Consider the following 15,330-nt stretch of genomic DNA (forward strand, 5'->3'; position numbering starts at 1 on the left):
TCATGGACAAATGAAACTTTGTGAAACATGGTATCTTCATACAAGGTTTTTCACCTTCTGAAATATACATATATTTTACGCCACCGCCGCCGCCGGATAGTAATCCCTATGTCTCGCATTCTGCGACTTTTGTCGCTGGCGAGTCAAAAATTGTTTTTCGGCGTAAATAAAGAGAATTCAATAGTTAGACAGCACATATTTCTTTTTTTTTAAATTTTATTTCAATATTTGCTACAACTGTCAAACTTTTATAAGTGTTTATTTATTGACTTTCTACTTTTTCACACTGCTGAACTTTATAAATAAATACACAGCCGTCTTTATTACATACAATAAGAACATCATTTTTTCTATCATAACAAACTGCTGTTGGCTTTTTAAGTTCGTCGGTCTTTGTTAATAACTCAGTGAATTTGGATCCGTCTTCCGTTATAACAATCAAATTATTCGAAGCCTCACCCACTACATATACATTCCGTCTACTGTCTACGGTAATTCCACGTGGTTGTTTCAGCTTTTCGGAACAGAATGTCCATACAACCTTTCCGTTAGACTCGCTGCAGTTCACTGATAAACCATTTTGGCTTGTATGGTAAAGACGATTCTCGAAACAGCAAACATAAGAGTTGTTTTTCAATTTGCCGCTTTGAATCTCTGATTCAGTTTCATCGCTCGTATTAAAAGATTTTATATTTTGATTTGCAACACAGTAAACCAATCTTCCTTCATCCAAAGTGATTCCATAAACATTACCAGAAGTTCTAGTTATTTCTGATACTGTTTGAGCAGCTGTGTCGATAATTTTCACCTCGCGATAACTTCCGGTGGAGAAACCAATTTTTGTCGAATCTATGCAAGTTAGGTCGAATACTGGTACGTCTATAAAATTGACATCTTTCTCAAATGTTCCATTTCCATTAATAGTGAGAATCCGTTTACTTGGAGAAAAATCGGCCAGCAAGATTTGGCCGGATGGTGATAGTGCACAACCAGTGATGCTTATACCTGCTTTTCCTATTGGTGCATTAATTTTTGAAGAAAGTGCAAGACTGGTTTCGCAATTCGTAATTTGTTTAGATGATGCTTCTCTCATTGCTTGAATTTTACCTCGTCTCCAGTCGATCATAGATATTGCTCGGGGCCTAGTAACGATTCTCACAGTGCCTAGAGATTTAATCTTGGCTAAGAAAGTAGCTATTTCACTTGCAATACTCATATCTACATTAATTCTATCAAAGTTAGACGACTGAATGAAATCTTTAACATCTGATTCTAACAGTGTGGCGTCTTTATTCAATGTTCTCATCGCTAAGAAAGCTTTCAAATTAATTTTATTTGCTCTCATGATCATCATGTCATCTTTCAGTTTTTCAAGAGCCCTCGACTTTTCATTTATTTCTTCAATTACCTTGCTTATTCCGTTTTTTTGTAACTCAGTGGAATAATCCAATTCGTCAAACATCTTCTTTTCCAGCTGGTCCAAATACTCTTTTATTTTCTCTCGCATAGTTTTGATATCTTTTCTAAATTTTTCATTTTGCTCTATGACCAATTTTTTATTTCCTTCGCGATCTTTTTTGGCCATTTCAAGATTTCTTGTCTGGCAATTTAGATTTTGCTCGACAGCATCAAATAAAGTTGATGACGTCGATGAGCTTATGACATCTTCTAAGGTCATAAAATTTGTGCATGTTTTATGTTGAGTGGTGATGCACCTCCGGCAACAAAGTGTTTCATCTTGAGGACAGATATATTCAAATCTGTCATTGTGTTTCTCACAGTACTGTTTGATGCTCTGCATTAGAGGAAGTAGTTCAACGTATTCTTCCACCTTAATCACCCGATGCTCTTTCGTCAAACGTGCAAGATCATGGTGCTCTTGACAGGTGACACACAGTCCTTCATCGCACACCGCACACCATACTTTAGCGGGAATTTGATTATGTCGTAAATTACATATGGTACAGAAGATACTGCTGGTAGACGCCATTATTCTGGAAAGAGACAAAATAACATAGTAACATTTTCGCTTTTCAAAGTATGTGTTAGTTGAGTAATCCCTTTTAGATATTGAACATGGACTAGACCATTATCTCTAAAAATTAATCTAGAGCTAAGCACACGAGCTATTTGCGATATTCTTCATAGAAATGCTATGGAAAAACGGATAATGAAAATGGATCGGTATTTAACATCCAGTGACAAATATTACATGCATATCAGTACGAGAACATGTTAACGCGCTATTTCACAAAATAAAAGTTTAACAGTCCAAAGGAAGAGACGTCACCTAACAAGGATACATTAGTCCGACTCCAAACCAACTAATTTTTGCACTTATTCTACATTACTTGGCTTTGCTGCGAAGCAGCAAAAACCAATTTTCAAGTCTTTGGTTTGTCTCGACCGGAGAACAAACCCACGACCTACCGCAAAGTTGAATAAAAGGAGGGATGGGATATACAATGAACGTCAAGGAGACAGCAATTCAACGACGAAAATTACCAAAGACATCAAGAGAGCGACATACCATAATCAACAAAAGACAAGTGTCTAAACAACATGTCAAGCTTTAAATCTGTCATGAGTTTATAAAAATTGTTAATGAATTTAACAGAAGCAACCAAAGAACTACCATTCCCATCCAATTCTCCAAATAACAAAAGACATTTAAATATTGTGTTATTGTATTTTATATGGGTTTTATCGCCTTATTTTTACTTGCATTGAGAAACACGACGGGTATCACTAGTGAAGCATGATATGCTCATGAGCACCTGCACACACGAGATCACCCCCTATGTTTGGTGGAGTTCGTGTTGCTTAATATTTCTATGTTATGTTTTGTGGGCTTTACATATATCTCTTTTTCTTCTTTACTTTTTTTGGCCATGGCTTCCATAACCCCTTTCGTATCTTCTCCCTCTTTAAAAAAACACTGCCGACTAATGTCTTGAATTTAAGTTTAAGGAACTGGTAAAATTAAATTACGTGTTTGTGCACTCTATCAAACAAAAGTTCATTCTTTTTAACTTATTTTAAGCTACATCAGTTTACGATATTCACATCACATAAATCGATTAAGAATATACAAACCAAGGCAACAAACAAATACTGAGGGAATCGAACGAAATTCAAAGAAGAGAGACCAGGTGTGTCGCCAGGAAAGCGTCACCTGTTTTACATGCATCACCCGCCATGCGAATCAACACGAAGTCAAAATATCACAATCGGGAATATTACACAATCGCTTATTCGGGTATCTAAAGAAACAAGCTCGCTAGTCACGTAGCTAGTGAGTGAGTCACATCTAAACATTGTTACGGTAAATCATAAGTAGTGTATACTTCAGTTATTCTTCCTCATAACTCTGTTTGAACAGTTGTATTCCGTATGGATCACGCCCCTGTTAATGAAATCCGTATAGTTGTCATGCATAAGCGTACGTATCAATTGAGATATATAAACGCCATACGAGCAGGGGGTATGTTACTACTGAAAAATGGACAATTAATAATTTGAAAGTTGAGTCATAGATTCCAGTTTTATTTCGTCGATTTGTATCAATATCAAGGTACATGTTTTAACTATCAAGATATGAAGCAGACCTTCTAGGTTCGGTGGTATCCTCAATTTAAAGTTCACTGGGCTTATTACTTTCGGAACTCAGTTTTTAGTACGGTAAGAAGACTGTTATTCATTATTAATAATGGTCAAAATATGATTTATAAATTACCTGAATTTTAATCTGAGCTTGTTGGATGTTAGAGGGCGACCATTTGATTTTTTTTTCTGAGTGAGTATTCACTATCACTTTTTTCGAATCTTGTTTTTGTAATTGTTTTTAAGAGTTTTACCTTACACTCATTTATTTCCTGCATTTTGTTGGGCAAAAAAAATCATTTTCATCCTCAGTATCTTCGGCAAAGTTATTTCATTCAGTCCCTATCAGAACAGAATATACATTTTTAAAATCCTCCTCGACCTCCCCCGCCATTATATCAAATAGTCGTTCCCTGAATGGCTACTCTGAACAATGGATTTGTTCCTTAAAGGGGCATTAGCTGTCAAATTTATGTTCACCGGTTTGACTCAAATTCTCATATTTGATTTATAACGTACTAAAACGTATATTCAAATTATAATCAAAGTACTGAAGTACTGAACATCGGATGACCGCAAGTTATGTTAGATGATGAATAAATGACAGGCGGTAATATGATACCTGTCAGACAGATATATAAACCTTACAATTATTCAATACACATGATATAAATGATATATTCATCCGCAAACACCATTTTTCGGTACGTGTGCATAGATATTAATGATTTTTTTACTTATATATATATATTTCTCACGACAAAACATTTTCATTTTATTTATTTATGTTCTTAAAAATATTTTCGTGAGTATTCATTGAAGAAATGAATTTTAAACAAGCGATAGGGAATGTTATTTTGCACCCGATAATATCCGCGTAAATATACGAAATACGTTCGGTTATCAGTCAAAAGCGCAAGGGACGTGTGCAGAAATTTCTGCGACAACATAAAATCCGGTATGACCTCTCAAGGTCACATCCGATGTACAAAGTCTAAAATAAACAATTTACGATGCTTAGACTCGATGATATGTATCAGCATTTCGTCTAGACGCACGCCATCTAATTTTAAACCATCGAGGTGACCTCCAAAGACTGCCGACGGTCATATAACCGATATAAACATAAATATAGATTTAGATGGAAAGCGAACACGTGCAATTGGATTTTTCCAAGTTTGTTTGATTTCATATTATAGGTTAAAAAATATGTTAATCATCGTTTTTACCTGTATAAGAATGAGTTTTTGTGAATCGAATCAATCAACCAAATGGTTTACCCTTGTTTCACTTTCAATGTTGACATTCTTTTCCTTTTAATAGCTGAACACGCCTAGTTTATGCGAAACCCATCTCTAGCAAAGGGGTTAAATTGAAGGTCACACGAATACGGATTCAATGAGGTCGAATAATTCATCAGTGATGTTTCTCAGCTTATTTTGACAAAATTAAACCAAACTGGCTGCTAAAAGTGAATTACTATTTCACTTTTATTGATTACTATTTCACTTTTATTGATTACTGTCATATTTTATTTTTTGTTATATCTCGTAGCTAATTGCCCTTTTAAAGGGAACTGTCAGTTGATTGTTCGATTCTCAAGCGTGTAAACTTTTTAATGGGGTGTCAATACTATTGAAAAAAAAACAATAAGGTGGATTACAATTTTTTTATTGTTTTATAATGCGTGTCAATACAGGTGTAATTTATTAGTATAGATTTAACAACAAATTTTGAATATGGAACTTGTATAATATACCAATCATGTATGAACACTCTTATTGTTTGTACTGACTATCGAGAAGAACCAACAATCATGTATAAATAACTCATAGATGAGATGGTGATATAGCAGAATGTTTTCACCGAGAAAACATTGTCAACCGAGGCATATTGAAAGCCAAGGTTGACTGGTTTTCTTTCGACGGGTAACAATCCCCTCTATCACACTCAGACCTACTGAATATACTGTCATTATCGCTATTTTACGAAATTTTCCTTTGATCTTGCTGACTGATAATCTCCTTTCTCAGCGGAGTCGAGTGCAGGCATGGGGTAATGCAAATTTGTAATTGTAATGCATGGTAATGCATTACATTTTTCCAAGTAATTGCATGTAATGTGTAATGCAGCAATTTTTGCATTACATGTAATTGTAATATAATGCATTACTTTAGCAAAAAGTTGTGTAATTTCATGCATTACATTGCATTACATGGCATTACTTTTTTCACATACTAAATCTTTAAAATATTGTTGGAGATTTAAATAAAGCAGAATTTAAGATATGTTGATTAACTAAGAATATATTAATTATTTGAATATATTCTTTATTTCATTTTATTTCATACATTTTCCTGCATAAAAAGATTGATATTTGAAAAGCATTACTATATTGTCATAAGATCAAAGAATACCTTGTCTCGATTAAATAAAAGATTATTGAAGTTTGTTATAAAACACTAATAAGTTTGTTTTACATTTTGTACAATCAATATTTTCATTATTTGGACAATTGTTCATTAATTAAGCTCTATGTTTATTATATAATTAGGAAAGAAATTCTCAGTAATTAAATATTTTGATTAAAATTTAAAAAAAAACAAAAAACATATTTATAAAAGTAAAGTCAACATTAAGTTTAAATAATTAAAAATGTAATAGCCGAATTAAATAGTCTGTTTACATGTAAACTTAAATTCAATGCATAGAACAGTTACTGCATATGCTAGAATCTTTTGTTACTTCGTGTTGTTTTTCAAAATGTTTGATTTTTCTATTCACCTAATAATAAAATTTACAAATGTAATGTGTAATTCAATGCATTACTTTGCAAAAGTAATTGTAATGTAATGCATTACTTTGATAAATGAATGTAATTGTAATTGTAATTTAATGCATGGTTTTGTCAAAGTAATTGTAATATAATGCATTACATTGCAATGTAATTCGCCCCATGCCTGGTCGAGTGATATGAAAAATTATCGCTAGAAACTAAGGGGCACGTGGCGTTGCTAATGAAATTGACATGAAATTGACAACGTCGTCATAGGTAAAACAGCGATAAACAGATTACTATGGTCATCTCAACTCGATTGCTTTTCTCACTTTCGCCGTACCGACTCAAGGGAGAAAATCAATCTCTTTGAGATGATCAACGATAATCTATAATTATTGTTATTAAATTTTGAATCAAAAGTAATCCAATTTGACTTCATGTAGGCCTACACGTCAACGTTACATTCATTAGAAAAGTAACAAATTCAAAGTGAAGTAAGATGTACTTTTTCATGTTGACAAACTATGAAAAGGTCTGTCAAGGCCGAAACGTAGAATATGAACATTGTCTTTAAAATTATTGATATTTGAATGGCCTGCACGAGAAGGTGACATTCAGAAAAATGTCTTCCGTTGAGTGAATGTCTCCCTTATAATCTGGCATTTTATTAACAGGAAGTTTAATAAATGCAATTATTATAAATATTTCAGACTTGTACTAACGTAATATTCTGTATAAACAAGCATATATCAAATAAAAATCAATGTGTTTCTACTCACTGTCAATTTGATTTGTTATATTGTAAGGTCGAGAACCAATAATTGTTATTGCACAACGAACAGTCATGTACTAATAGGCACCTAATATACAGCCACGGTATTGTGTAAACAAAACTTTGTGTAAATACACATGCCCGATTACCTAAACATTTAAAATCACTTATCGATCGGAACGTTTCACCTGTGATCAACAGCAAAATTAAAAAATGACGTATTATTCAACGGATCTACAACACAATCATGGCAATCATGTTCCTGGTAAAAGGAGAATATGTGCGCTTGTTTCCTGTTTTTATACGACCGCAAAAATTTTTTTGTGGTCGTATATTGGTATGACGTTGGCGTCGTCGTCGTCGTCGTCGTCGTCTGGCGTCGTCCGAAGACACATTGGTTTTCGCACTCTAACTTTAGTTTAAGTGCATGGATCTCTATGAAATTTTACCACAAGGTTCAATACCACAAAAGGAAGGTTGGGATTGATTTTGGGGATTATGGTACCAACAGTAAAGGAATTAGGGGCCGAAAAGGGGCCAAAAATAAGCATTTTTGTAACTTCCAGACATAACTTGTGTGTTAGTGTATGGATATCTCTGACATTGTACCACAAGGTTCCATGTCACAAAAGGAATGCTGGGATTGATTTTGGGGGTAATTGCCTCAAAAATTTAGGAATTAGGGGCCAAAAAAGGGGCAAAAAACAAGCATTTTTCTAGTTTCATGACAATAACTTGTGTGTAAGTGTATGGATCTTTCTGAAATTGTACTACAAGGTTCCATATCACAAAGGGAAAGCTGGAATTGAGTTTGGGGGTAATTGCCGAAACGTTTAGGAATTGGGGGGGAAAAAGGGGGCCAAAAATAAGCATTTTTCTAGTTTCCAGACAATAACTTGTGTTCAAGTGTATGGATCTCTCTGAAATTGTACTGCAAGGTACCATACCACAAAGGAAAAGCTGGAATTGATGATGGGGGTAATTGCCTCAATATTTTAGGAATTAGGGGCCAAAAAGGGGCAAAAAACAAGCATTTTTCTAGTTTCAGGACAATAACTTGTGTGTAAGTGTATGGATCTCTCTGAAATTGTACTGCAAGGTACCATACCACAAAGGGAAGGCTGGGATTGATGATGGGGGTAATTGCCTCAATATTTTAGGAATTTGGGGCCAAAAAGGGGCCAAAAAAACACATTTTTCTAGTTTCCAGACAATAACTTGTGTTCAAGTGTATGGATCTCTCTGAAATTGTACTGCAAGGTACCATACCACAAAGGGAAGGCTGGGATTGAGTTTGGGGGTGATGAATCATAAGGGGGTTCAAAAAATTTGGGGGGGGGATTTTTTTTTTTTCCTTTTTTTTTCTTTCCTTGTTTTTTCTTTTAAAATTTTCCATTTTAAGTTGGTTATTTCTGATTTATATTTAAAAGCAAATAATAATGATATGGTAGGAGATACACACCAAACAGGATGTGTAAATTATTATATAATAGGTATTGTGCAATAGCAAGAAATTTTCAATTGCACAGTATTGCACAATAGCAGGAAATCTTCAATTGCACAGTATTGCGCAATAGCAAGAAATCTTCAATTGCACAGTATTGCGCAATAGCAAGAAATATCCAATAGCACAATATTGCGCAATAGCAAGAAATTGTCAATTGTACAGTATTGCGCAATAGCAAGAAATATTTAATTGCACAGTATTGTGTAAAAGAAGATACTTCGTATAAATTGCTTATTTCTTGACCAATTTCAATGGGGTTTTATTCTTGAATTCTTGGGGTTTTTTAATATGCTGAATCTAACCGTGTATTTAGTTTTTGGATTTTGGGCCCCGTTTTTAAATTGGTCCACATTGAGGTCAAAAGGGTCCAAAATTAAACTTTGTTTGATTTCATCAGAAATTGAATTATTGGGGTTCTTTGATATGCCAAATCTAACAGTGTATTTAGATTCTTAATTTTTTGGTTCCGTTTTCAAATTGGTCTACATTAAGGTCCAAAGGGTCCAAAATTAAACTTTGTTTGATTTTAACAAAAATTGAATTCTTAGGGTTCTTTGATATGCTGAATCTAAACATGTATTTATATTTTTGATTATGGGCCCAGTTTTCAAGTTGGTCCAAATCTGGGTCCAAAATTAAACTTTGTTTGATTTCAACAAAAATTAAATATATGGGGTTCTTTGATATGCTGAATCTAACCATGTATTTAGATTTTTGATTTTTGGGCCCCGTTATCAACTTTGTCCACATTGAGGTCAAAAGGGTCCAAAATTAAACTTTGTTTGATTTCATCAAAAATTGAATTCTTGGGGTTCTTTGATATGCTGAATCTAACCATGTATTTAGATTTTGGATATTGGACCATAATAGGTGAATGTCCAATTTAAAATTTTTAAGTTCTTAGACCACATTCATTCTGTGTCAGAAATTTATGCTGTGTCAAATATTTAATCACAATCCAAATGCAAAGCTGTATCAAGCTTGAATGTTGTGTCCATACTTGCCCCAACTGTTCAGGGTTCGACCTCTGCGGTCGTATCAAGCTGCGCCCTGCGGAGCATTTTATTAGTTTTATTCTTAAAATATACATGGGCTGTAACCAAGGAAGATGAAATTGAAAATTTTAGAAGAATCGATCATTTATGTATTATGTGCCACTATAGATAACTATCATGTGAATGCCTATCAATCGATGAAGTAGAAAAAAAAATATGAAAGAAAAATTAATGATTTTTCTTCTCTTACATGTAAAATAGCTTAATCTAAATCTACAATCAACTATTAAAAATAGGGGTCTTACTGTTAATGCTAAATTCATCAGAAAGACTTCGGTTTTCCACTGAGGCACACATGACATTAGCCAGTTGAATGAAACTTTTTAGAAATTTGGATTTTTTAACTCTTCAACTTCTATTAGAACACCACGAATGAGTCGTGTGTAGACGATATTCATGACTTGCGTACTAAATTATAAGACTTTCATATTTGATAACTTTTATATTCACTGGTCGATTCAACTACTGGTAGACGTTTCGTCCACATGGATATCACCAGCTCAGTAGTCAGGACTCGTGTGTTTACATGAAATATCAGTAGTGCGATCATTTCTGTTGATTTTCTTTTCATCAAATGTTAAGATCACTCCAAGCTAAGGATGTTCTACTCCATGGAATAGATGGCCTGACTAAGACTTGGCACAAAGCTTTGGACTTTTTGATTTTCAATGGTCTTTAAAAAGAGAGGCCGAAAATATCAAAAGGATATTCAAACGTCAAATGATTTGGGCATCCATCCGTTTTAATTTGAGTACCCCGATGAGTCCTACAAAGTCGAAACTGGTGTCTGGCGTATCAAACTATAAGCACGAGTGTGTGATCTTATATGATTAAGGTAGTATGGGAGTATAAACGAAAAATGATAGAATTTTTTCATACTTTGCCAAAATGTAGTACATATAAGATCATATTCTGTAGTACATGATATGTTTAAAGGGGCATTAGCTGTCAAATTCATGTTCACCGATTTGAGTCAAATTCTCATTTTTGATTTATAACATACTAAAACGAATATCCAAAGTATAAAAAGTCTTTAAAAAAAACAATTAACAATGCATTGACTCTATTAAAGTATCAGTATTTCGTGTGTATTTTTGTCTAGACGTCATCTAATTAACAATCGAGATGGCCTCCGAAGATTCATCCTTTTTTCACTTTCAATGTTGACATTTTTTTCCTTTTAACAACTGAATAGATGCGTAACACATCTCCAGCTAAGAGGTTAAATTGAAGGTCACACGAATACGGATTCAATGAGGTCGAATTATTCACTTGCATGTGAATAATTCATCAACGATGTTTCTTAGCTCATTTTGACAAAATTAAAACAAATTGGCTGCTAAAAGCGAATTAGTATTTCACTTTTTCACTTTCATTAATGATTGAAAAAATAATCATATTTTAATATTTTTGTATATCTCGTGTCTAATGCTCCTTTTAAAAATGATAAAAATGATAGGTCAACGAGCTTTTTTAGAAGATACAGGTTGTGCAAAATGACCTTTTTTAATGGATTATAGAAAGAAAAGGCATCATTAGGTGAATTGAATGAATGTAAACTAAATGATAGAATTTCGAAATAACATATGAGAAGATAGCTCTTATCAAATGCTTTCAGAATATCAAAAGATAAACTGGGGTAACCGTACGTTTGTTCGTGCTATAACACGAAATAGATGCCTTTGTAAATTATACAATTTCCGAGTTACCTCCTCTTAATTCGCTATTTAAAAAAAAATGAAAACAAACAAAAGTTTTTGTATCTTTGTAAAAATATTATAATTATTAGATAAAATCACATAAATGTGTTCATTTAAACGATAATTCTTATAAGTAGATTGCATTCCTGCATCCAAATTCGACGACTTGATTGACAATCTAAACCTACTGTATTCTGCTATTAACAAACCAAGATGACAGAAAACTCCCATATCACCTTAAGCACTGAATCGATGCCACTGCTGGGTGACGTCTTGTCTCTGAGGTATTCACCGAGCAAGTAGTCAAAAATATAATTGATGCGATCATTTTCTTCAAATTAACTATTCATAATATGTTAAAATCATATGCTTCTAACGATAACACAGATCGACAGTCTATGAACTATTTTTGATATAGAGAAACATATAAAATCAAGAAATTGATATTTGATAAGACATTAACAAGATAATGACGTCATGAATTTGTCAGAATATGCGCATATTTGACAAAAATGTAAATTTTATGCAGTTGTCAATCTATATCCCTTATGGAAACGTCTGCAGCCAAAAAGCAAGAGAATAGTTTAAGAAAAGCTTTCTTGTAGTCACTTTACATAGAAAAAGTTTTATTTTTCTATTCCAATTCAAAATATGCTTGGTAAATTCAAGATCATATACTTTATAATTTGAACAAATTTTGGGTAAAATATGGTCATTCTATGTCTGTTCTATGGTCGGGTTGTTGTCTCTTTGACACATTCCCCATTTCCATTCTCAATTTTATCATTGTTGCTCCCAGTCCTTTAAAAAGTGTGATTTTTATGTATCTGTAAGATGAATATAATATAAACTTCTCCCCTCGAGTAAAAGCATAAAACATTTTGCTTTTCTGTGTTTAACATGGGTATTCTTTATTCTAAATTAGGGCCGAGTGGTCTAAGTAGGCCAACTACTGTATCACTAGCCTGTCAACACTGAGGTTGGGAGTTCGAACCCCACACGTGGCAGGTGCGTTTGACTCCAATCTTAATTGACTAGTCCTGCCGAAGATCGATTGTTCTCACCGGGCACTCCGGCTTCCTCCACAGATAAAATCTAACCGCCACGAAATAACCAATAGTGCTGAAAATGGAGTTAAACATTAATCAATCAACCAATTTATTCTATATTGCAGACAGAGTGGGTTATTTAATCTAAGTCAGTTCTATTTAGAAAGAATGACCAAAGGATACACATATCTTCTTTTGGGAAGATCGAAATCAATCTGTCAAAAACCTCTCTGATTAAATAAAACCTCTCGACATCTCCTTTTAATCATCTTTGAACCTTTTTTCTTGGGTGTGTTTTTCATTAGCCAGTAGGCATTTCCATGGTCACAAACTGTGCTCATCCTCTCACCGAACGTTCTGCTTTACTAACCATTTATACAACAGTGGGACTTCTCAAGAACAATGAAAGGAAGCTAACACTAATCTATCATTTCAAGTTTAGCTATATAAATAGTGTCATCTTATTGAATAACTAATTAGATAATAACATTTTGATACTATTTCGATTTGAAGTATCCCATTGCACATTAAATGAAATTAACCAAGGATACTGTTAGAATAAAAATAAGGAAATGTCTCATAACTTAATTTTAATAAAAAAAAAATAGAAGTGAGAATCGGGTGAGAATAAAAATTTACGAAAAAAAAAGAAATTATTAAATTTTGACATTCTGAACTACGCATTTTTTCTTAAAAAAAAAACCCAACATTCCAGCATCATCTGTTCTTTGATTATGTCTCTCAGTTGATACCATGTATTAAGGGGGTCTTTTCATATTAGTATTTCCTTAACACAACCGAGGGTCATTAATAGTTCACTCATATGATCGTGATCTGGGTATGAAAGTTTGAACGATAGTTTGTGACAATATACCTGTTTTTATTAAGATTATTAATCAGAACTCAAAGACACAATAGTATCATTCGGCAAGGACATGTAAACAAACATGAACGATACACCAAAAAAAATATAACAAAAATACCGAACTCCAAGGTCATTCGAAAAGGTGAAGTCCATAAAAATAAGACAGGTTTGAAAAGAGAACTCTCATTAGTCCATCTGATATTTCCCCTTCACAAATACAAGTAGGCGAATCAGCTGCTTGTGATAAATTGTCATTTAAAATGCCTCGGAAAATACGTGGCTATATAATACCTAGGCTAACACAGTTGCAACGGGAATAGGTCTGAATTTTACTAGAAATTACCTAACCCCAATCTTAACCATACTCGACTGAACTGATATGTACTATACTGTAATCTGGACCATACTTCAAAGAACTGGTACACGATCTGTCTGAAATAGTCTTTATTGTGTTTATAATATCTGAATTACCATACAATCTTGATTTTGTGAAATTTAAAATTAAATAAGTAAATCGCGAGCGAAGAAAGGATGTAAAACACTAAAAATTACTGTAGCAATTAAACTCATCATAGATACCAGGACTACAAAATGGATGAAGTAATAATATAAATGCAATTCAAAGTTCACAAGTCTTATAATAATATCGTGAACGGTAACATAATGACAAAAAGCAGTCTAAATTGAATAATGAAATAAAGATTTAAAATTACCTTTCATTTACAGTTGTCATTTTGTTCTTTACAAAAAATCCCATCTCCTTATAAACAACCGTACAATAATTTTATAAATTATATGCCATGTCTCTAATCAGAAGTCTTTGATTCAGTGGCTGGTTGCTGTCTGTCATTTATTTCCATTCATTTATTTCTCATAATTTCAAATTTTTGGTTTTCAAGTTTGATTTTTTTTTCCCATTTTGTCACGTCAGGACCTTTTAAAGCTGACCATACAGTATGGGTTTGCTCAGTGTTGAAGGCTGTAATTTTTGAATTGTTTCACATTTTGTCATGTCGGGACCTTTTAAAGCTGACCATACAGTATGGGTTTTGTTCATTGTTGAAGGCTATATGGCCACATATAGTTCCTTTCATACAGATCATTTGGACTCTATTTCTGTATCCAGCATTCAATTATTCCCAGCATGCATTAAAATATACGTAACTTCTAACCGCGGTGATCGAGTAAATACCTATTTTGTAATAAAGGTATACAACAATGGACAAGACTTTATAAGTTAAAAAAACTTGTGTCTGATCCTTTTGTCATTGTTTTGGACAATGAAATATGTTTAAACTACCTGATGAAAGTTATTCCAGAAAAAAATCAACTTAGGTTACGAACGTTCCTGTTGAAAATTATACCAGAAAAAGAAAACCAACTTTGTATACGAACGTACCAGATAAAGATTATTCCAGGAAAACAAACTGTGTGCACGGAAATCATTTCATTGCGTTACTTATTGTTACCTAAAGTTGTTGAAGCCATAATCCCGCCCATCTCCTCTCGTTCGTGATATCACCGTGTAGTGTTTCGTTGAATGTTGTTTATCATTTGAGTTTTTGTTATTATGCTGTCTTGTCTTTCTTCGCACCATGATTTCAGATTGCCACCTTTGTAACCTCTATTTCTTATCTCAAACTTATATAGACAACAGTTGAGGCTGCGACTCAAAACTTTAAAGGATCAAAGTAGTAATAAGAGTGATGTACCAATCAATTTTTGTATGTCTACCTATTATACTTTTTGTAGTAAGTATATGTACTACATAAAATAGAAATGTAACGACTACAATAGATACAGTTACACATATAAAGGTCTGTTTGATAATTTCATTTGATAATTTACTTCCACAGTACATAAGCATACCACTGTTTTGGTTTGGTTCGTGTTGTTCAATCTTTAGTTTTCTGTGTAGTGTTTTGTGTACAGTCGTTTTAATAATTGACTGTCCATTGTATTGTCTGTTTTTCTTCGACTAATGATTGTTGATTGTCCGC

General features: G+C 33.3%; 2 protein-coding genes across 3 annotated transcripts in view; one reads left to right on the forward strand and one right to left on the reverse strand.

Moving 5' to 3' along the window:
- LOC127728443 (integrin alpha-PS1-like) overlaps positions 1-8,748 on the forward strand; it is a 201,285-nt gene extending 192,537 nt beyond the window's left edge. For both annotated transcript variants that reach the window (XM_052235802.1, XM_052235803.1), the window contains one exon: positions 7,631-8,748. The gene's annotated coding sequence lies outside the window, so the exon portion shown is untranslated. The remainder of the gene's footprint in view (positions 1-7,630) is intronic.
- Positions 182-7,311, reverse strand: LOC127728460 (probable RING finger protein 207 homolog). Its single transcript, XM_052235845.1, has 2 exons — positions 7,162-7,311; positions 182-1,994 (listed from the first exon to the last, which is right to left on the reverse strand). The coding sequence occupies exon 2, from the start codon at positions 1,988-1,990 to the stop codon at positions 263-265; it is 1,728 nt and encodes a 575-aa protein (XP_052091805.1). The 5' UTR covers positions 1,991-1,994; positions 7,162-7,311; the 3' UTR covers positions 182-262.
- Positions 8,749-15,330: the final 6,582 nt, after the last annotated feature.

Source organism: Mytilus californianus, unplaced genomic scaffold (assembly GCF_021869535.1).
Source record: "Mytilus californianus isolate M0D057914Y unplaced genomic scaffold, xbMytCali1.0.p SCAF_2, whole genome shotgun sequence".
In the NCBI taxonomy this organism is placed as follows: domain Eukaryota; kingdom Metazoa; phylum Mollusca; class Bivalvia; order Mytilida; family Mytilidae; genus Mytilus; species Mytilus californianus.

Coding starts and splice junctions, on each gene's coding strand:
- LOC127728460 (XM_052235845.1), bottom strand. CDS start 1,990: ATGGCGTCTACCAGCAGTATCTTCTGTACCATATGTAATTTACGACAT.